Source organism: Osmerus eperlanus, chromosome 28 (genome assembly GCF_963692335.1).
Source record: "Osmerus eperlanus chromosome 28, fOsmEpe2.1, whole genome shotgun sequence".
NCBI classification, from domain to species: Eukaryota; Metazoa; Chordata; class Actinopteri; order Osmeriformes; family Osmeridae; genus Osmerus; species Osmerus eperlanus.
The window spans coordinates 369371-392385 of NC_085045.1; the positions used below are offsets into that span (position 1 = coordinate 369371).

A 23015-nucleotide genomic window follows, 5' to 3' on the forward strand; every position below is an offset into this window, starting at 1 on the left:
AACCTCAGCTGGGATTCAGGGTCAAGGAGAGAAAGTTACGGCTTTCTAATCGTGTTGGTGTGACTGGCTCAGTCCTGTTCTGTGTGTAAGAGAGAGAGAGATACAGAACCCAGTCCTGTTCTGTGTTAAGAGAGAGAGATACAGAACCCAGTCCTGTTCTGTGTTAAGAGAGAGAGATACAGAACCCAGTCCTGTTCTGTGTGTAAGAGAGGAAGATACAGAACTCAGTCCTGTTCTGTGTGTAAGAGAGAGAGATACAGAACTCAGTCCTGTTCTGTGTGTAAGAGAGAGAGAGATTCAGAACCCAGTCCTGTTCTGTGTGTTAAGAGAGAGAGATACAGAACCCAGTCCTGTTCTGTGTGTAAGAGAGGGAGATACAGAACCCAGTCCTGTTCTGTGTGTTAAGAGAGATACAGAACCCAGTCCTGTTCTGTGTGTTAAGATACAGAACCCAGTCCTGTTCTATGTGTAAGAGAGAGAGAGATACAAAACCCAGTCCTGTTCTGTGTGTAAGAGAGAGAGATACAGAACTCAGTCCTGTTCTGTGTGTTAAGAGAGAGAGATATAGGCCTAGACAGCCATGTTTCCAAGCTGTATATTATTATCATCTGTCTGTGAGGCACAGTGTGTCTTTCTGTTATGTACATGTGTGACCCAACCCTTAACCCCACACTGAACGCATTCTGACTGCATCAACTGCTTTAAAGGAGATTGACATTGTGGACTTTTTACGAACTCTACAAGTTGGGAAACGATTCAGTTGCTGACAAGATACCGTTCATTTTGATGTTCACATTGTGGTCACATTGTGACAAGCTTCCAGGTCAAGGAGAGATATTTCTTCTTACATCGGTATTGTACATAATGTTATGTTTCATTACCCCTATGCTCAATGTGTAAAAATGAGCACACATAGAATGTTTTTGAATTTTTATTGTAAATTATTGTTATTTTATTACAAAATATATGCAAAATATTTGAATTCGCAAAACTATAATTCTCTCATATTTGTAAAGGAACAGTTCCAACCAGACTCACCTGCCTGACACCTCCTCTCTACTGTACTACGTACCTTGTGAGCTGTTTTACAGATATGAGGCCAGACTGGTTTGGACCTCCTCTGTTTTACAGATATGAGGCCAGACTAGTTTGGACCTCCTCTGTTTTACAGATATGAGGCCAGACTGGTTTGGACCTCCTCTGTTTTACAGATATGAGGCCAGACTGGTTTGGGCCTCATGAACATAATGAACACAGAGGAAGTGATTTAGCTAAGTCACTGTACTGCTCTGACAGTCAGCCCCAATCACACTGTACATAGAAACCACAGCCAACCACACAGGCTGCAGAGCACCTTTGTGAAACACACACACGCACACACACGCACGCACGCACACACACACACACACACACACACACGCACGCACACGCACACGTATTCAATCTCAATAAAGTACATAGTAAGGTAAGCTACAACGGAACTGCTTTTAGGGGCCATTCACACTCAACAGAAAAACATTCACTTAAAGGAATGATTGGTTCTAGGTTAAGAAGGCTGTATTTGGCAATTTATACTTGTTGGTAAAACATTAGCGTGTACTTTGCAATATTTTGTTCTGTCTTACTTTGCGTGCTGCGCAACATAAAATTCCTTTTATACTGACAAATCCCTTTTTAACAAACACAATCACCCTTAATTGTTGAAGGAGACAGATGCAAACTGTGCCGTTCATCCAGCTCTCAGTTCACATATTCCCATCTTAAATTATACAAACATTGTCATGAGGAATAGATGTCCCACCTCAGTCATGGTACCACAGACCATCACATTAGAGACATCGTCTGGAAACCTAGTCTGCTTGGACCTGCTTAGTAGAATCCCTTTAAATATTACAATATGTCTACAGGTCTGTATTGATTGATGCTGAATTCTGAAATGAAAGCGGCCTTGTTTAGTGGTTGGTTTGTGCTCTCTCCTTGGTGAGAGAACCCTCAAGAACCTTGGGAAACCCCTGGATAACCCTAGAGAACAAAAGTGCTCAGGATGCCTTCTCCGTGCAGATCCCTGGAGCTTCCTGCAGGTTTATCTTGGATCTGCAGGAAGAAATATCAATACATCATATATCAATACATCAAATATCAATACATCATATATCAATACATCATATATCAATACATCAACGTCAAAGAGTAAATAAACAGGACGACCCTGTGAGGTGTGTGAGGGGCACAGGTGTGTGTGTGAGGGGTACAGGTGTGTGTGAGGGGTACAGATGTGTGTGAGGGGTAAAGGTGTGTGTGTGAGGGGTACAGGTGTGTGTGAGGGGTACAGGTGTGTGTGTGAGGGGTCCATACCTGTTGTGGGCCATGTGGCTCTTGACCAGGTGTCCGGCGGTTAGAGCAGCCATGAGGGACAGCTCTCCTGCCAGCACCGTGGCACACACCACCCTGGCCAGCTGCCGCGCGTTCTCCCCCGGACTCTCCTGGCACGCCCCCTGCACCCCCAGCATCTACACACACACCTCCATCTTACCATCAAATCATCACACCATCCTGACACAGTGTGTGTGTGCGTGTGTGTGTGTACCTTGAGGCAGGCCTGCTGGGGGGGCAGGATGGTGCCCCCACCCACGGTGCCCAGCTCCAAGGAGGGCATGGTGCAGCTGACGTAGAGGTCCTCTCCCCCCGGCCCACACGCCTCCATCAGCGTCATGCAGTTGCTGCTGCCCACCGTCTGGGCGGGGTCCTAAAACAACAAGATGCCACACTTACTGCCTGAACGCTTTCACCATAGACACTGAAAATGACCCTCTTCTGAAGCTATCATGCTAGCTTTTCTTCACCACCTGAGTCAGTGCTAACCGTGCTGGCCTGCCTCCACCACCTGAGTCAGTGCTAACCGTGCTAGCCTGCCTCCACCACCTGAGTCAGTGCTAACCGTGCTGGCCTGCCTCCACCACCTGAGTCAGTGCTAACCGTGCTAGCCTGCCTCCACCACCTGAGTCAGTGCTAACCGTGCTAGCCTGCCTCCACCACCTGAGTCAGTGCTAACCGTGCTAGCCTGCCTCCACCACCTGAGTCAGTGCTAACCGTGCTAGCCTGCCTCCACCACCTGAGTCAGTGCTAACCGTGCTAGCCTGCCTCCACCACCTGTGTCAGTGATAACCGTGCTAGCCTGCCTCCACCACCTGAGTCAGTGCTAACCGTGCTAGCCTGCCTCCACCACCTGAGTCAGTGCTAACCGTGCTAGCGTCTCACCTGTCCACAGGCGATGTAGATGGCGGCCACCAGGTTGGCGGCGTGAGCGTTGTAGCCGCCGATGCTGCCGGCCATGGCTGAGCCCACCAGGTTCTTATTGATGTTGACGTCCACCAGAGCAGCTGTGCTGGTCTTCAACACCTGGAGGACAGCATGAACACAGCACTCAGAACACAGCACTCAGAACACAGCACTCAGAACACAGCTATCAGAACACAGCACTCAGAACACAGCACTCAGAACACAGCACTCAGAACACAGCACTCAGAACACAGCACTCAGAACACAGCACTCAGAACACAGCACTCAGAACACAGGACATGACAGGGGCATGCTGGACATGTTTGCTGATGGCATGTTGCTGATGGCATGTGGCTTGTACCTCTCGGACCACCTTGGCAGGGATGGTGGCCTCACATACAGCAGACTTCCCTCGGCCCTCGATCCAGTTGATGGCGGCCGGCTTCTTGTCGGTGCAGAAGTTACCGCTGACCGCTAACACCTGCAGGTCTGGATACTGTTCCTGCAGCCTGGCCAGGGCCTGCTCTGTACCCTGCACACACACACACACGTTAGTCTGTACCCTGCACACACACACACACGTTAGTCTGTACCCTGCACACACACACACACGTTAGTCTGTACCCTGCACACACACACACACGTTAGTCTGTACCCTGCACACACACACACACGTTTGTCTGTACCCTGCACACACACACACACACACGTTTGTCTGTACCCTGCACACACACACACACGTTAGTCTGTACCCTGCACACACACACACACACACACACGTTTGTCTGTATCCTGCACACACACACGGGTTGAGCAACCAGCACAATTGCCCACAGGTGGAGCCCAGAGGTGAAACAGGTGGAGCCCAGAGGTGAAACAGGTGGAGCCCAGAGGTGAAACAGGTGGAGCCCAGAGGTGAAACAGGTGGAGCCCAGAGGTGAAACAGGTGGAGCCCAGAGGTGAAACAGGTGGAGCCCAGAGGTGAAACAGGTGGAGCCCAGAGGTGAAACAGGTGGAGCCCAGAGGTGAAACAGGTGGAGCCCAGAGGTGAAACCTACCTTAGAGATCATGTTCATCCCCATGGCGTCGCCGGTTCGGGATTGGAAGCGGATGTACAGGTTTCTACCAGCTAAGCCAATCAGGAGCTTCTGCACACGAGCAAACCTGACCAATAAGAAGTGTGAGTTACAGGTGAGCCCCGCCCCTAACATAGAAACAAACCGAATAGAACTAGGATGCAGTCCTCAGTCCCTTCCCCCTTCAGCCCCAGTCCAGACCCCCTCAGGTTCCCAGTCCCCCTTCAGTCCCCCCAGACCCCCTCAGGTTCCCAGTCCCCCTTCAGCCCCAGTCCAGACCCCCTCAGGTTCCCAGTCCCCCTTCAATCCCAGTCCAGACCCCCTCAGGTTCCCAGTCCCCCCCCAGCCCCAGTCCAGACCCCCTCAGGTTTCCAGTCCCCCTTCAGTCCCAGTCCAGACCCCCTCAGGTTCCCAGTCCCCCTTCAATCCCAGTCCAGACCCCCTCAGGTTCCCAGTCCCCCTTCAGTCCCCCCAGACCCCCTCAGGTTTCCAGTCCCCCCCCAGCCCCAGTCCAGACCCCCTCAGGTTTCCAGTCCCCCTTCAGTCCCAGTCCAGACCCCCTCAGGTTCCCAGTCCCCCTTCAATCCCAGTCCAGACCCCCTCAGGTTCCCAGTCCCCCTTCAATCCCAGTCCAGACCCCCTCAGGTTTCCAGTCCCCCTTCAGTCCCAGTCCAGACCCCCTCAGGTTCCCAGTCCCCCTTCAATCCCAGTCCAGACCCCCTCAGGTTCCCAGTCCCCCTTCAGCCCCAGTCCAGACCCCCTCAGGTTCCCAGTCCCCCTTCAGTCCCCCCAGACCCCCTCAGGTTCCCAGTCCCCCTTCAGTCCCAGTCCAGACCCCCTCAGGTTCCCAGTCCCCCTTCAGTCCCAGTCCAGACCCCCTCAGGTTCCCAGTCCCCCTTCAGTCCCAGTCCAGACCCCCTCAGGTTCCCAGTCAGCCTTCAGTCCCAGTCCAGACCCCCTCAGGTGCTGACCTGCTGGTGTTGTCGAAGGCCTCCTGGATGGCGCAGAAGCCCTCGCTGCTCTCCAGCCAGGCCTTCACCTCAGCAGCCCTGCAGGCGGAGGGCAGCCGCACCAGCGGCCCCCGCGTCATCCCGTCCGCCAGGATCCTGCTGCTGGCCCCACCGCCCAGCTGTGGGGTCAGGGGTCGTTTTAAACTCAAACTCACTACATTATGTGTTACACAGTAAACTCATGCCTTCAGTGTGGATAAAATGTGTCACTCACAGCTATTGCTCGGCAACCTCTGTTGGTGCTGGCAACCAGGCATCCCTCTGTGGTTGCCATGGGGACCTGGAACTGCCGCCCGTCCAGGTGCAATGGCCCGGCCACACCCACCGGTACAGGCATGTAGCCAATCACGTTCTCACAGCAGGTGCCCATCACCTGGCAAGCACAACGTTTTTGGTTATTATTTATTATTAAAAATGTTTTAACATGAAATGGCAAGATAATTTTGCTATATTCAGCTATATTTAGTATTCTTTTTGTAAAGTGATATGTACATTTTAATGCACCACTAAACAAATCCTTTTCAGGCCACACAGAACGGACAGACCCCTGTAGAGTACACTGGTCAGACTACGCTTATTTGTCCCAGTCTGGCTGTTTGTTCTCCCTCAGCAGAACATGAGCTGACCTTAGAGTAGTCGTAGTTGAGGTAGGGGAGAGAGGAGAGCGCTCCGGGGCAGGGCAGGCTGGACGCCAGCATGTGTCTGCGTATGGCCACGCCCCTCTCCGGTGTCTGCATCGTGGCCTCCAGCTTGTAGGCTGGAATGTTCTTGGACTGTACCAGCAGCATCACCTCCTCATCACTAAGGAAACCAGCTCCCTTCTGGAAACACAACAACACCCTGTTGATCCAGCAGCACTCAAACACTTCTGTTCTCCTACACACATTCACATGCACACTGACACGCACACACACCTGGCCCTCGGAGTCCTGCAAAGTCAGCAGGTGGGATGTGAGGACACAGGCTGGTGGAGTCTCTGAGGTGCTGTAGCTGCATTAGCGTCCTGGTGTTCCAGGGTCAACAGTGAGGAAGCAGGGAGAGCTAAGCTCATTGAGGACAGGCCTCTCTAAACCCCTCACACTGCTCTCCTGCAGAGTGTGTGTGTGTGTGCAGAGAGACTCACCTCTGGGTTTTTCAGGATGGACAGACACTCCTCCAGGGGTCGGGGGGTGTAGGGCAGGCTGGGCTGGGGGCCCTGAGGCCCCTGTGGGGGCTGAATCTGGTGGGTCAGGGGGGGCTGGGGTGCCTGTGGGGGCTGGGTGTTCCCCTCGTCCCCCAGGATGAAGATGGTTCTGTGCTGGAGCTCAGCTTTGGGGGGCAGCGGCCGTATCACCTCAGCTAGGGACAACAGGAAGTGAACACACCACAGGAAGTGAACACACCACAGGAAGTGAACACACCACAGGAAGTAAACACACCACAGGAAGTGAACACACCACAGGAAGTAAACACACCACAAGTCACCACCTCTGATAGGGACAACAGGAAGTGAACACACCACAGGAAGTAAACACACAAGTCACCACCTCTGATAGGGACAACAGGAAGTGAACACACCACAGGAAGTGAACACACCACAGGAAGTGAACACACCACAGGAAGTAAACACACCACAAGTCACCACCTCTGATAGGGACAACAGGAAGTGAACACACCACAGCAAGTTAACACACCACAAGTCACTACCTCTGATAGGGACAACAGGAAGTGAACACACCACAGGAAGTAAACACACCACAGGAAGTAAACACACCACAAGTCACCACCTCTGTACGGACAGAGGTCCATGTGTACGGAACACGCAGAGAACAGAAACACACGTTAACACACATGTCTTTACGCACTAAAACGGTCCACACAAGCCCTACCTCTCTCTTCCTTGGTGGCGATGGCCAGGGTGGGGGGGGCGCGGGGGGACAGGGCGCGGGCGGTGGGCTCCGTCCTGCAGCAGGAGGAGGGGGGGGGGGCGGCGGAGGGCAGGGCTTTTCAGGGACAGGGTGGACTCCATCTCCACCTGCTCAAAGAAGACGTACTTCACTGCTAGCAGCAGAGCCAGACCCAGGCAGATCACCTGCTCCACATCCAGGCTCACCATCCTGGGAAGGAGGGAAGGAGGGGTGGAAGGATGGAGGGAAGGAAAGAAAAGGAAGAGAGACTAAATGTAAGATTTTCAGCCTGACCACTCCTTGTTGACTAGTCTGTCTTACCTGGAGAGGTAGAGCTAAACTCACCTGGACAGGTAGAACTGCCAGAGGGGGGTGTCGGGGTCGATCCTCTTGGGGGTGTGCTGGTCCAGGCTCATGCCCACCTGGGGCCGCGCTGTCGTGGCGTTGGCGGGGAAGGGCTCAGCGATCCAGCGGCTGTGGGCGTGGACCATCACCAGACCCAGGGACTGCACCACCCAGGAACACAGGAGAGATCATGTGGACTCTGTCTGAGTGTGTGTGAGCGTGTGTGCGTGTGTGTGTGTGTGTGTGTGTGTACCATGATCATCTTGACTCTCTGGGTGACGGGGTTAGGCTTGTTGTCCTCCTCCTCCATCACTCTGGAGAAGTGGCCCAGCTGCCAGACAGGGTGACCCTCCTGACTCTCCCTGGAGAGCTGACACACACACACACACACACACCGGATGAGCAGAGAGAACACACACAGACAGAAAGAGCCAGCAGGTAGTGAACATGTCCCAGGGTCAGGTCAGCAGGTAGTGAACATGTTCCAGGGTCAGGTCAGCAGGTAGTGAACATGTTCCAGGGTCAGGTCAGCAGGTAGTGAACATGTTCCAGGGTCAGGTCAGCAGGAGCCTCACCTCCAGCACCAGAGACACGCAGGCAGGGAAGAAGGTCATGAACACAAAGTAGTTTGCCAGGACAGACATGCAGCCAAAGCAGCACATGATCTCCAACTGGCGAACACCTGCACACACACAAACAACCAGGGTTACTGACCCCCTCTACCACACACAAAACCAGAGTGTAGGCGAGCCCTCTCTCTGGTCCCCAGCGGCCCCTACCTGACATGGTGCCCACTCCGATGACCAGACACTCCACCAGGGCGTCCAGGGTGAAGGTAGGCCCCAGGATGGCCATGCCCCGAGCGATGTTGTCCCTCACCTCGTCCTGAACACACACAGGAGGCGATTAGCATTATAATACTATTATTATCACCATCATCTCTGACCATCAACATACTGTTAGAACTGAACTCCTGCTTTACTTTCTACATGAGACAGCTGCTCCAGTATATAATGTGAGACAGCTGCTCCAGTATATAATGTGATACAGCTGCTATAGTATATAATGTGAGACAGGTGCTACAGTGTTTAACCGTAACTACGCAGGAGCAGAAGGAGCACCTGAGAGCTGGAGCTCAGGGCGAACTTGGCGAGCGCGCAGGCCTTGGAGAGGTCGATGAGGAGGAGGAAGAAGGGAAGAGCCTCGCTTCAAACACAAACAAGATGGAGGATGTGAGACTCTTGTTGTGATGAGGTAACAAAACCATGTGCTCTGACTGCAGCAGTGACGAGGTAACACTCACTTGAGGCCAGTCAGTTCTTTATCCAGGAAGTGAACGACGACTGTGCTGAAAACAAAGCTGGAGAAAATGGTGAAGAGGCCGGCGATCCCTACATGAGGCAGAAAAGGAGAGAGGGATTGTAGCTCATGTTTCACATGTTTCAAGAGCTGCAGGATGTGTGTGGAGAACATGTGTGTGGAGAACATGTGTGTGGAGAGCGATGCGTGTGGAGAACATGTGTGTGGAGAGCGATGCGTGTGCAGAGCGATGCGTGTGCAGAGCGATGCGTGTGCAGAGCGATGCGTGTGCAGAGCGATGCGTGTGCAGAGCAATGCGTGTGGAGAACATGCGTGTGCAGAGCGATGCGTGTGGAGAACATGCGTGTGCAGACCGATGCGTGTGGAGAGTGATGCGTTTGGAGAGCGATGCGTATGGAGAGCGATGCGTGTGCGGAGCGATGCGTGTGGAGAGCGATGCGTGTGGAGAGCGATGCGTGTGCAGAGCAATGCGTGTGGAGAACATGCGTGTGCAGAGCGATGCGTGTGGGGACCGATGCATGTGGAGAACATGCGTGTGCAGAGCGATGTGTGTGGAGAACATGCGTGTGCAGAACATGCGTGTGGAGAACATGCGTGTGGAGAGCGATGCGTGTGCAGAGCGATGCGTGTGGAGAACATGTGTGTGCAGAGCGATGCGTGTGGAGAACATGTGTGTGCAGAGCGATGCGTGTGGGGACCGATGCATGTGCAGAACATGCGTGTGCAGAGCGATGCGTGTGCAGAGCGATGCGTGTGCAGAGCAATGCGTGTGCAGAGCAATGCGTTTGGATAGCGATGCGTGTGGAGAGCGATGCGTGTGCGGAGCGATGCGTGTGGGGAGCGATGCGTGTGGAGAGCGATGCGTGTGTGGAGTGATGCATGTGGGGAGCGATGCGTGTGGGAAGCGATGCGTGTGGAGAGCGATGCGTGTGGGGAGCGATGCGTGTGCAGAGCGACGCGTGTGCAGAGCGATGCGTGTGGGGAGCTATGCGTGTGGGGAGCGATGCGTGTGCAGAGCGATGCGTGTGCAGAGTGATGCGTTTGGATAGCGATGCGTGTGCGGAGCGATGCGTGTGCGGAGCGATGCGTGTGGAGAACATGCATGTGCAGAGCGATGCGTGTGGAGAACATGCGTGTGCAGAGCGATGCGTGTGGAGAGTGATGCGTTTGGAGAGCGATGCGTGTGCAGAGCGATGCGTGTGGAGAGCGATACGTGTGGAGAGCGATGCGTGTGCAGAGTGATGCGTGTGGAGAACATGCGTGTGCAGAGCGATGCGTGTGGAGAACATGCGTGTGCAGAGCGATGCATGTGGGGAGCGATGCGTGTGGGGAGCGATGCGTGTGGAGAACATGTGTGTGCAGAGCGATGCGTGTGGAGAACATGTGTGTGCAGAGCGATGCGTGTGGAGAGTGATGCGTGTGGGGAGCGATGCGTGTGCAGAGCGATGCGTGTGCAGAGCGATACGTGTGGGGAGCGATGTGTGTGCAGAGCGATGCGTGTGCAGAGCGATGCGTGTGGGGAGCGATGCGTGTGCAGAGCGATGCGTGTGCAGAGCGATGCGTGTGGGGAGCGATGCGTGTGGGGAGCGATGCGTGTGTAGAGCGATGCGTGTGGGGAGCGATGCGTGTGCAGAGCGATGCGTGTGCAGAGCGATGCGTGTGGAGAGTGATGCGTGTGGGGAGCGATGTGTGTGGAGAACATGTGTGTGCAGAGCGATGCGTGTGGAGAACATGCGTGTGCAGAGCGATGCGTGTGGAGAGTGATGCGTGTGGGGAGCGATGCATGTGGGGAGCGATGCGTGTGGAGAACATGTGTGTGCAGAGCGATGCGTGTGGAGAACATGTGTGTGCAGAGCGATGCGTGTGGAGAGTGATGCGTGTGGGGAGCGATGCGTGTGCAGAGCGATGCGTGTGCAGAGCGATACGTGTGGGGAGCGATGTGTGTGCAGAGCGATGCGTGTGCAGAGCGATGCGTGTGGGGAGCGATGCGTGTGCAGAGCGATGCGTGTGCAGAGCGATGCGTGTGGGGAGCGATGCGTGTGGGGAGCGATGCGTGTGTAGAGCGATGCGTGTGGGGAGCGATGCGTGTGCAGAGCGATGCGTGTGTAGAGCGATGCGTGTGGGGAGCGATGCGTGTGCAGAGCGATGCGTACCCAGGATGTACTTGGATCCGAGCTGTCGCAGGTTCTGGAACTGGAAGTAGATGTAGAGGATGGCGATGCAGCGTGTGATGGTCAGGATGATGATGTCACTGCTGAGAACCTGCTGGAACACGCAAACAGAGCAAAACATCAATAAATAAAGTCGTAAACACCAGCAATGAGCCATGAGGCAATACCACATTCTAATACAGGCGGAAATCATTTGTGTCTTTATGTCACCAAAGTGTTACAGCATACAACAATTTCAAAATCCTTAAAGTGGAGAAATACTTTATTGATCCATAATGCAATGTGTCATTCTTCCAGACACTTCCGATGAGGGAATTGTTTATGTAACCAGGGTGACAAACTGCTGAGTGTGAGTGTAAAGAAAATGACGGGAATTTGTAGTACAGTATGGTGTGTACAGTACAGTGCAGTCTAGCTTAGTACCTCCTCCATCTTGGGGCAGTCGTAGTTCCAGCCACAGATCTGGTTGTTGCCGGTGAACATGTTCATGGACATCATGCAGATGGTGAGGGTTACCGTGCCAACGATCACCTCCCAGGGGTGGGAGGCCACCAACAGCCCATGCAGGCGGAACAGACGAGTCAGCATGGTGGAGAGGAGGAGAGGAGAGAAGGAGGGGAAGACAGGAGTCTGGACAGAGAGAGACAGATGTTAGGATTTACGACTGGAAAGTATTGTTCCTGTGGTGATGTAGGCAAGATGACTGTAGGTGAACATTAACTCGTTGATTTTAGTTTCCAACTTCACAAAGATCAACTGTTTCAGGATTTTCATGCTCGGCTGTTAAATTAGTCATATTTGATTCATCGACATCCAATACAATAAATACATTTCTGAACACTGATGTTCACCAAACTGCACACCGTGGACTGCTCTACTGTCCTGCTTGGACACTTCAGCGCCTGACTTGCACGACAAACCCAAAATAAGAAAAAAGCAGCGGTAGACAACCAAATTCAGATGTAAACATTGAAGTCTGATGGATCTAATTTGACATCAGTTAAAATAGTCGAGTGGGCTTCTATTTAGAAGTCCACCTGTCCACTGTGATTCATGGTGAGCATAGTCCGACCTGCCCCAACCTACTACTGTCATGATTCACCTCATAGTAGCACACCACGCGTCTGCTAAATGCATAAATGTAATGTAAATGTCTCGGAAGCGCTAAATAATAAAAATCGCCACTGCTAATAATGTCTGTGTGGCCTAGCTAAAATAATATATTCACGTCCATCCCCAAAGGACAACAATAGACAATACACCTCTAATCCTAAACCCAGCTTGTTGTCTGCAAATATGCACCTCTCTTTCACCAACCGTCTCTGGAGGGGATCCCTCACTGAATTGCTCCTCCCAAGGTTTCTTACATTTTTTCTCCTCTAATTATTTTTTCTGGGAGTTTTTCCTTGTCTTCCTTGAGGGGCAGTTCTATGGGAAAGCCCTCTGGGACATTGCTTGTAAAAAGGGCTATACAAATATATATATATATATTTTTGATATTAGAAACAATAGGCTCCACAACCACACATCAGCTCCTGGATGCTGTACCAGCGCAATTACACTGCAGGCAACTGAACAAGTGACGGTGAAAGAAAGCCGAATTCAGATGTTGGTTGGAGTCTGATCGTTAATCTATAGTAGGTCAAACACGTGTAGAAAATACATAGCCTACATACATAAAAAAAAAAAAAAAAAAAAGCCGTAACGTGATGGAAAATACATTATCATCAAGTGGGTTCTGCATTCACAGATGACAGTACCTAGTTATTTGTTCTCGCGTAGCCTAATAAAGGTACTCTGAATAGCCACAAAAAACGTAAGCAATTTGTCTGCTGCCATTATTCTTCCCAAACTGTCTTGTATAATTTACCAGCTATGTATACAGTATGTCAGTCACAAGTTAAACAGGTCAGTTCGCATCAATCAAATTGGTTCAAGAGATAGACCAACTTACCTGTGTCAGAATGGGTCAAAGAATTAAAGCGACTAAATGGATAATAGCCACTGTGTCCGTAGCCTACTTTTTTGCTGCGGTCTAAAACGATGTCTTAAGTTGAAGAGTTATTAACTAAATAAATTAAATTGTGTGCATATTTGTTTTATTGATACAATAAATAGGTTCATGCACACAGGCGCCCGTTTCCGTCCCATTCACACCGGAGACAGCTTGAGCAGAGGCCGCCGGCTTTTACCGTAGGTGCGTCGCGAGGTGGCATGGGACTGCGTCATCCGAAGCATGAGCCAATTAAATTCGAAAGCTGCTTCACGAGTACTAAGGTCCACCCTGTTCCCTTAGCAACATGCACAGGGGGCGTGTCCAGAGCAGGGACGCGCGATCTCGCCACTTGCTGAAAGCTCGAGCGACGCAGCATCATTGGTTCTCCTCAGAGCGGCCGGTGCATCCCTGTCAGACTCCTACTGTTGTTGAAAGGCGAACTAATGTACACGTTTCGTGTACAGTGAGTTAATTATTTATTATTCGGGTAACAGATTTACTGTGCCGTACACTTTTTACCAATCGACGTGTGGTCGTATCTATCTTTTACATGGAATGGGAAGATAAGAGATAACTGGGTGTTTTTTTAATTTAAATAAATCAATTGAGCAGTGTACTAGTAGGCTATCTTTCTGTGTAAGGTCATATAGTTAATTTAAACCCGAAACACATTTATAGGCTGCCAAAAAGACATTAAGTTGGCTACGTGTCATGCAACTCCAAAATATAATAATAAAAACGATTATAATAAGTACATTTAATATACTATTAATATTAACTGAAGAATCAAATTATTAGGATTGTAAAATATTTAAGTGAGAAAAGTGTCCCAAAAGCAGAATTCTTCGCGCTCAAAGTGTTGTGGAACGGGTCTTTATGGCAACAAAAAAAAAAACTCACATGAAGGTAGCTAGCGAGCATACTTGGTTATTGTGAAGTTTCAGCAAATAGAATGTGTTAGTGAGTGACATTTTGTCACAGCAAGTATGAATATTAGTTTATCCGACACTGAATTTGTGGCAGCCTCCGAAGCCGGAGATTCTGAAGGAGATGCCGACTTTTACCTTGACAGGTGTGGTATCTCATAACCAGCTAGTTTGCTACAGACTAGAGCATATGCTAGTCAAATTAGAGCTATCTCAAAAGCTATTTAGGAATACCAGTAGTATTCATCTATATAGCTACACAGTTTGCTATAAATGAGCTAATGTATTCAACAAGTGATAGACAAATTAAACAGTGCTCTGCCTTAAGTTACTAGCACTGTGCTGCTAGCTAGCTCCTGAACTGTGGCGGTTGTGTGTTGGGCAGATTGATGCTTTCTGAGATAATTGTGGGATCGCCATTCTCACAGACGTCGACCAGTTGCCTCATAAGCACCACCAATCAAACAGGTAGAGCTGAACAGTATACTAAAGATATTTGTGTTTTACTTGCTCGTTTAAATTGGGATTGTGGATAAAAACAGCTAACTGTACTTCGTTCCTAGCTAGCTAGCTAATCACTTTATCGTCCACCAGATATGTCTCCGCAACTTGGTTTAATGGCACAACAGCGTCTGACAGAAGTACGTCTCACTCCCGTGAAGGTAGCTAGCAACGTTAGCTAGGATACGACTCATAGCCAAGATGCTGAGAGGCTTGTGAAAGTGTTGCGCCATGTCGATGTGACCCTCATTTTTAAGAACAAATTGATAAAAGCTGATATTTCATTATTCTGTTCCTGCTTCAGAACGTGGACAACGCTGTATCCTCAGCGAGGTGCGCTATCAGCTCAGGCCAGGCCACGTGTGGATACAAGTAGAGGAATTAGACATTTACACATACATTAAAACATACATAGCCTACTAGTATGAAATGTATAACCCTTGTACACTCATGATAAGTATTTTCCTTTGCTAGGGAAGCTTTTAGTACAGGTGATGCAAAAGGGATTGACCGTAGTGCCACTAAGCAGGTTGACAGAGGTGAGCTTTATTTTACTCTCCATGAAGATCAGTGTGTAGCACCTAGACCCTTAGATCAGAACCTATAACCAACCTAGACCAAGAACTGTGCAACTGCTGCCCCCTAGTGGGTCTTTCACGTCAGTGGTACTGCATAGCTAACATGTATTTTTAACCCTCATGTTTGCAAGGAACAGAGAGGGGAAGTGACATCAGCACAAGCCCCCATGCTGCTGCTGTTTCCCCTGTGGGGCCCTCCCAGCCTGATGGCATGGTGACCAGGCCCTCCCAGCCTGATGGCATGGTGACCAGACACTCCAAACCAGCTGAGACCAGGGGTGGAGAGACCATGGGTGTAGAGACCAGGGGTGGAGAGACCAGGGGGAGAGAGACCAGGGGGAGAGAGACCAGGGGTGGAGAGACCAGGGGTGTAGAGACCAGGGGTCGAGAGACCAGGGTTGTAGAGACCAGGGGTGGAGAGACCATGGGTGTAGAGACCAGGGGGAGAGAGACCAGGGGTGGAGAGACCAGGAGTGGAGAGACCAGGGGTGTAGAGACCCGGGGGAGAGACACCAGGGTTGTAGAGACCAGGGGTGTAGAGACCAGGGAGAGAGAGACCAGGGGTGGAGAGACCAGGGGTGTAGAGACCAGGGGTCGAGAGACCAGGGGTGTAGAGACCAGGGAGAGAGAGACCAGGGGTGTAGATACCCGGGGGAGAGAGACCAGGGGTGTAGATACCCGGGGGAGAGAGACCAGTGGTGTAGATACCAGGGAGAGAAAGACCAGGGGGAGAGAGACCAGGGGGAGAGAGACCAGGGAGAGAGAGACCAGGGGTGTAGAGACCAGGGGGAGAGAGACCAGGGGTGTAGAGACCAGGGGGAGAGAGACCAGGGGTGTAGAGACCAGGGGTGTAGAGACCAGGAGTGTAGAGACCAGGAGTGTAGAAACCCGGGGGAGAGAGACCAGGGGTGTAGAGACCAGGGAGAGAGAGACCCGGAGTGTAGAGACCAGGGGTGTAGAGACCAGGGGGAGAGAGACCCGGAGTGTAGAGACCAGGGAGAGAGAGACCCGGAGTGTAGAGACCAGGGGGAGAGAGACCAGGACCAGGGGGAGAGAGATGCAGGAGAGTAGAGAAGGCCCCTCCAGCTTCAAGACAGACACACTGAGAGGTAACAACACACCACACAAGCAGTGCCTCCATCTCACCTGCAGGTGGTGCCAAGCTGTAAGGCTCGTCTTTGTGACTCTTAACCCTTGTGCTGCCTTCGGGTCACATGACCCAAAGGTTCATAACGAACCATCGTTGTGTTTACCCAATTTTACCCAATACAAAAACAAATAATTTTATTTTAACCTTCGCAATGTGGGGGGTCTGAGACAGCCCAACGGTTAAAAGAAAATGCTTCACTTTGTTTTTGTATGCGGTAAAGTTTTCGCAATACGACGGTGGGTCACAATGACTGATAGGTCAGAATGACCCGAAGATAACACAAGGGTTAACAACCATAACTACCTGTTTACTAGTACTATCTCTGCTGCCCTGCTGCTAGTGTGTGGAAAGAGTCTGTATCCTAAGAGTTATCAAGTATTGTCAAGATCCAGGCAATTTAATTAATTCCAATTTGATATAACTTAAATGAATATTAAATAAAGGCAAATGCTAAACATACCTGTGCTATTTAATTCAGAAATATTTCTTCTGAATAACTGCAGACAAGGTTATAATGTAAAAGCATACAGCAAGATTTGCAAACTCAAAAACAGATGAATGCTTGAAGTTGATGTGCTGAATATTGGGCCAGACTGTCAGCCGCCCCAACAGACGTGGCCTCTCACTGGCCGGAGGTCTCCAGCGCCCACAGCAACTGACAGCCCTGAGGCCCACACACACAATCAGAGGCTTATTCACTGAGAAAAGTACAGCATGTACAGGGAGAACTGCTGTGCAGCAGGAGAGCTGGAGGAGCAGCACCAGAGGCCTGCAGCCCCTGGGGGGAGGAAGGGGGAGGCAGGGGGAGGCAGGGGGAGGCAGGGGGAGGCAGGGGGAGGCAGGGGGGGGCAGGGGGAGGCAGGGGGAGGAAGGGGGAGGCAGGGGGAGGAAGGGGGAGGCAGGGGGAGGCAGGGGGGGGAAGGGGGAGGCAGGGGGAGGCAGGGGGAGGAAGGGGGAGGCAGGGGGGGGCAGGGGGGGGCAGGGGAGGCAGGGGGGTACACTGACCTCTGTACAGCAGCACTGTAGGAAGGCCTTATACACTGCGGGTACACATCCCCTGACAATCCCCCTCTCATGCCTCGCCTCGCCCGTCTTCATGAACCTGCTCAGGACCACGCTGACGGAACAATGTGCTGCTTATGCCCGAGACCTGACACAACTGATGCCGTAAGATCATATATGTGGCTCGTAAATGAATGTTGTTTTCTCCTATTGTAGGGAGGAGAGTAGAGCAGTTGAACACAGTGTAAGTAGGAAGGGGGTGGATGGGGTTAATAGTATTTCGTCAAGTAGACACATGGAGACCAGTTTGGTTCCTCGGCTCTGACTGCTTATGGAGTCACTGTCCACATGAGAAGCCATTATTAATCTTATAGTGTCACATACAGTAATATAAGAATGCATCATATAATATAGTATAGGACTGTTTTCTCCAAAGCGTACATGGGAAAGGGTATGGTAAATTAAAAGCTGGTTTCTGGGAGATGTGTCTGTTCATGCTTTGAGACCTAAACATCTTCATGGCCCATGTAGCACCCAGCTGAGCTCAGAGGGAACAGCTTCCAGGAACAGGAAACGGAACCACATCAGCACCAGAAAGACTACATCTCCCACGATGCACAAGGCCCCTATGAAACGTAATCCTTTCACAGACTTCATTGTGTCTGTGCCAACTATGTTCCGCTTGTCTAGGCAGTGTTCATCCTTTCAGTTTTCTAGAAGCTGCCTTTTAATGATCTGTCACTAAAATGAAATAGTAAAACAGTAAAAGAAAAACAGTACCTCAGAGAGATGGAACTTTTATTTATTATTTTTCCGTGTTTTTGTCAGGAGCGAAGACCAGCCCAGTGAGGACCAGCTGGAGGAGGGAGGGAGGGAGGAAGAAAAGAGGGAGGAAGGAGGGCGAGAGGAGGGAGGGAAAGGTGACCCTGGCCATGGCCCACAGGAGGAACGTCCTTGGGGAGTCTGGGATCCACGTGGCTGTGATGAACGGAGATACTGAGAAGGTCCGAGCCTTCCTCCGGCTGGGCCCCAACGTCAACATGACTGATAACGCCGGTGAGACACCGAGACTGTCACCATCAACACGCTCCACACCCTCTCTCCTGTCCTAATCCCAACACGCTCCACACCCTCTCTCCTGTCCTCACCCCAACACGCTCCACACCCTCTCTCCTGTCCTAATCCCAACACGCTCCACACCCTCTCTCCTGTCCTAATCCCAACACGCTCCACACCCTCTCTCCTGTCCTCACCCCAACACGCTCCACACCCTCTCTCCTGTCCTAATCCCAACACGCTCCACACCCTCTCTCCTGTCCTAATCCCAACACGCTCCACACCCTCTCTCCTGTCCTAATCCCAACACGCTCCACACCCTCTCTCCTGTCCTAATCCCAACACGCTCCACACCCTCTCTCCTGTCCTAATCCCAACACGCTCCACACCCTCTCTCCTGTCCTAATCCCAACACGCTCCACACCCTCTCTCCTGTCCTAACCCCAACACGATCTATTCTCACTGGTCATTACTAGATATGGTATCTAGACAGATGGGACTGGGACATAATGAAGGGGTTTGCATAAGTGTTAGAAACTAATGAGCCAATATAAAAGTAGAACTGAGTGGTGTGTGAGAGTTGACCATGTTGCTCAGGCTGGAGCCCTCTGCACGAGGCTGCATCCAGGGGCCACTATGACATCAGCATGGTGTTGATCTCAGCTGGAGCTCTGGTAAATGCTGCTGCCGACGCTGACATCACACCCCTCCACGACGCCGTCCGGAACCAACACCTGCAGGTTCGCCATGACGATTCAGCTTAACCCTCACACCTGCAGGTTCCCCATGACGATTCAGCTTAACCCTCACACCTGCAGGTTCCCCATGACGATTCAGCCTAAGCCTAATCATTCAGCCTAACCATAGCCCTTCATGATCAGAACACCCCTTTGGTGTACAGAAGTGAAATGTTCTGAGTGTGTAAGAGAGGTGAGTGTGTAAGAGAGGTGAGTGTGTAAGTCAGGTTGCAGAGCTGCTGTTGCGTGCCGGGGCTGACCCCCTGCTGGGAGATACAGGAGGACAGACAGCCTACAACGTCGCCTCAGACCTCTCTCTGCTCAGGCTCATGGAAAGACACGCCCCTAAACACAAGAGAACACAACTGACAGGTAAGGTCCTGTTCATTCTGTCTTGTATATATTCAGTGTGTTAAATGTGCAGTTGAAAACATTGGAGGTTTGTTGTGTTTTCACAGCTTTAAAGAAAGCAAAAAACTCAGAGACCAGGAACAGTGAAGGCAGGATGTCAGATGACGAGCAGGGAGTAAGAATGCTTAGGCTAACCCTAACGGTTTATATAAATAAAATCCTCTCGTTAACACACTTACACTGATTTGACTTGATGATGTATCTGACCAAGATGGAAGACCCACCTCTGCCCCCCAGAGCAGAGGTCATCTCCGCTCAGCTCAGCCCCAGACCCAGCAGATCCAGACCCAGCAGATCCAGACCCAGCAGATCCAGACCCAGCAGATTCAGACCCAGCAGATCCAGACCCAGCAGATCCAGATCCATCAGATCCAGACCCGGCTCTGCTCAGCCCAGGCCCAGCCCTAGGACCAGCCCTAGGCCCAGCCCCAGGACCAGCCCTAGACCCAGCTCCAGCCCTAGGCCCAGCCCCAGGACCAGCCCTAGGCCCAGCCCCAGCTCTAGGTCCAGCCCCAGGAGCAGCCCTAGGCCCAGCCCCAGGAGCAGCCCTAGGCCCAGCCCCAGCTCTAGGCCCAGCCCCAGGACCAGCCCCAGGAGCAGACTGGAAGTCCTTCAGGCCTCCAAGCAGGAACATGAAGGTACGTGACTCACAGACCACACGGCTGCAAAGGCTCCTAAAGAATGGGATTTTTATTAATTTTTTCTGGATTTTCAATGTTTTTATTTTCAAGTTTTGGAGTAATTTGATTAACAGGATTGACAGGAAATTAATAGATTCTGCAGTTGAAAACTACATCAAATCTACAGTACGTATGACAGCTTTATCCTGGCCTTCCCCTGGAAGTAAACTAGACTCTGAATGTTCTCATCTCTTCCTCAGTGAGGCGTCCTCCTCTCAGTGCTCAGACTAGCCCCCCAAACCTCTCCAGCCCCCCTACACACAGGGGAGCCTCCTTCCCCCCTACACAAGCCTTAAGCCCCTGTCCCCAGCCAAGACTGGCAGTCTCCACAAGCCTTAAGCCCCTGTCCCCAGCCAAGACTGGCAGTCTCCACAAGCCTTAAGCCCCTGTCCCCAGCCAAGACTGGCAGTCTCCACAAGCCTTAAGCCCCTGTCCCCAGCCAAGACTGGCAGTCTCCACAAGCCTTAAGCCCCTGTCCCCAGCCAAGACTGGCAGTCTCCACAAGCCTTAAGCCCCTGTCCCCAGCCAAGACTGGCAGTCTCCACAAGCCTTAAGCCCCTGTCCCCAGCCAAGACTGGCAGTCTCCACAAGCCTTAAGCCCCTGTCCCCAGCCAAGACTGGCAGTCTCCACAAGCCTTAAGCCCCTGTCCCCAGCCAAGACTGGCAGTCTCCACAAGCCTTAAGCCCCTGTCCCCAGCCAAGACTGGCAGTCTCCACAAGCCTTAAGCCCCTGTCCCCAGCCAAGACTGGCAGTCTCCACAAGCCTTAAGCCCCTGTCCCCAGCCAAGACTGGCAGTCTCCACAAGCCTTAAGCCCCTGTCCCCAGCCAAGACTGGCAGTCTCCACAAGCCTTAAGCCCCTGTCCCCAGCCAAGACTGGCAGTCTCCACAAGCCTTAAGCCCCTGTCCCCAGCCAAGACTGGCAGTCTCCACAAGCCTTAAGCCCCTGTCCCCAGCCAAGACTGGCAGTCTCCACAAGCCTTAAGCCCCTGTCCCCAGCCAAGACTGGCAGTCTCCACAAGCCCCGGAGCCCTCCAGCCCCTCGGGGGAGATGACTGTGGAGAGCTGAGTGTTCTCAGTGACAGTGACCAAACTGTGGATTACACTGAGGAGATGTTCTCGTCTGATGACACGCTGGACTGGGATCTAAGAGCCACTCAGGACTTCCACAGAGCCCCAGGGAACCCTACTCTGACAAGCCCACCTTCCCCTCCTCCTCCGACAAGCCCACCTTCCCCAGCTCCTCCGACAAGCCCACCTTCCCCTCCTCCTCCGACAAGCCCACCTTCCCCTCCTCCTCCGACAAGCCCACCTTCCCCTCCTCCTCCGACAAGCCCACCTTCCCCTCCTCCTCCGACAAGCCCACCTTCCCCTCCTCCTCCGACAAGCCCACCTTCCCCTCCTCCTCCGACAAGCCCACCTTCCCCTCCTCCTCCGACAAGCCCACCTTCCCCAGCTCCTCCGACAAGCCCACCTTCCCCTCCTCCTCCGACAAGCCCACCTTCCCCTCCTCCTCCGACAAGCCCACCTTCCCCATCTCCTCCGACAAGCCCACCTTCCCCTCCTCCTCCGCCAAGCCCACCTTCCCCTCCTCCTCCGACAAGCCCACCTTCCCCTCCTCCTCCGATAAGCCCACCTTCCCCTCCTCCTCCGACAAGCCCACCTTCCCCTCCTCCTCCGACAAGCCCACCTTCCCCTCCTCCTCCGACAAGCCCACCTTCCCCTCCTCCTCCGACAAGCCCACCTTCCCCTCCTCCTCCGATAAGCCCACCTTCCCCTCCTCCTCCGACAAGCCCACCTTCCCCTCCTCCTCCGACAAGCCCACCTTCCCCAGCTACTCCGACAAGCCCACCTTCCCCTCCTACTCTGACAAGCCCACCTTCCCTTCCGCAGTAGCATGAAGCTGCTGCTCAGCCCAGTAGCATGAAGCTGCTGCTCAGCGCAGTGTTCACCTGGCCAACTGTTTATGTTCTCGTTGATATTAGATGCTTTTGTCTAATCTCTTTGAATATGTTAGATGCATTTACTGTATAAGTAACTATTTAACTAATTTATGTGTGCTTGTGCACCGTATTTATTTAGACAGTTGAGTTTTTATATTCATGTGTTGGTCTGATTTCAAAGTAGCATAATATGACCTGATGTATGTTGAGTTTCAGTTCCTCGGTATGTAGGATCTCAGGAAATGTATTTTAGCTGAACAGTTTATCTGGTTCTTGTTCTAATGCTGTACTTCTTACCAATATATTTTATGGGTCGCATCAGAGATAAACACAATAAAAAATTGAAAGTAGAAGTATTTAAATTCATATAGCCTTCTGACATTGATCAAATAACTTCTTAATAACTTACGTAATTTCCATGCTATACTGCATCTGTGTAAATTATAATGGCAACATCATCATTTCAATAATCGTCTAGTTAATAACTTCTTGACTGTTTTCTTGTGTGTGTGCAGGAGATGGGCCACAGTACGGTGATGCAGGTCCAAACCAGCCCCGTGACCATCACAAGGCACGCCTGGGATTGGTTCAGTGAAACAGTACTATGTTTGTGCACCCTGCAACAGATTAAGTTTTGTCACATTGCACTTATATAGTGAGTTATTGTCTTGTTGCAGCACGTTGAACCCATCTTATATCACAGTTCTGTTGTATTGTTGCAGCATGTTGAACCCATCTTATATCAGAGTTCTGTTGTAAATCAGAACTGTGAGAGTGGATCGTCAGAGAGAATCTTCTCCAGCAGAGCAGCTGAGGTTGATGAACAGCAGGGAACCCTGCCACAGCAAACATCTACAGCCCACAAAGCCATTCGAAAATCTCCCCGAAAGAGGAGAGATATTTTTGACCTGCTCTTGCAGAACGAGCCCTTTGACTTGGATGGCATGTT

General features: G+C 51.7%; 2 protein-coding genes across 2 annotated transcripts; one reads left to right on the forward strand and one right to left on the reverse strand.

The window, feature by feature from the left end:
* Nucleotides 1-1430: 1430 nt before the first annotated feature.
* Nucleotides 1431-13260, reverse strand: LOC134015215 (3-hydroxy-3-methylglutaryl-coenzyme A reductase-like). Its single transcript, XM_062454595.1, is given in 21 exon segments — nt 1431-2094; nt 2356-2510; nt 2588-2746; nt 3259-3399; nt 3641-3811; nt 4338-4443; nt 5327-5484; nt 5580-5738; nt 5992-6186; nt 6489-6703; nt 7234-7343; nt 7345-7461; nt 7597-7757; nt 7850-7966; nt 8172-8278; nt 8376-8481; nt 8718-8802; nt 8900-8987; nt 11070-11181; nt 11511-11717; nt 13042-13260. Coding segments are annotated over 20 exon segments (2682 nt in total). The 5' UTR covers nt 11676-11717; nt 13042-13260; the 3' UTR covers nt 1431-2039.
* A 671-nt stretch (nt 13261-13931) lies between these two features.
* On the forward strand, nt 13932-19852 carry LOC134014862 (ankyrin repeat domain-containing protein 31-like). Its single transcript, XM_062454038.1, has 8 exons — nt 13932-14155; nt 17457-17484; nt 17772-17875; nt 18069-18296; nt 18894-19036; nt 19261-19405; nt 19492-19559; nt 19682-19852. Exons 1-8 carry the CDS (start codon nt 14134-14136, stop codon nt 19850-19852), a joined length of 909 nt encoding a protein of 302 aa, XP_062310022.1. The 5' UTR covers nt 13932-14133.
* Nucleotides 19853-23015: the final 3163 nt, after the last annotated feature.

Excerpts from the sequence above, each read along its gene's own strand:
- LOC134014862 (XM_062454038.1), top strand. The coding sequence starts at position 14,134 with ATGCCGACTTTTACCTTGACAG. Across the intron at positions 17,485-17,771 it reads GTAGAGCAGTTGAACACAGT|CACCCAGCTGAGCTCAGAGG; the intron begins GTAAGTAGGAAG and ends TGGCCCATGTAG. Across the intron at positions 17,876-18,068 it reads GCACAAGGCCCCTATGAAAC|GAGCGAAGACCAGCCCAGTG; the intron begins GTAATCCTTTCA and ends TGTTTTTGTCAG.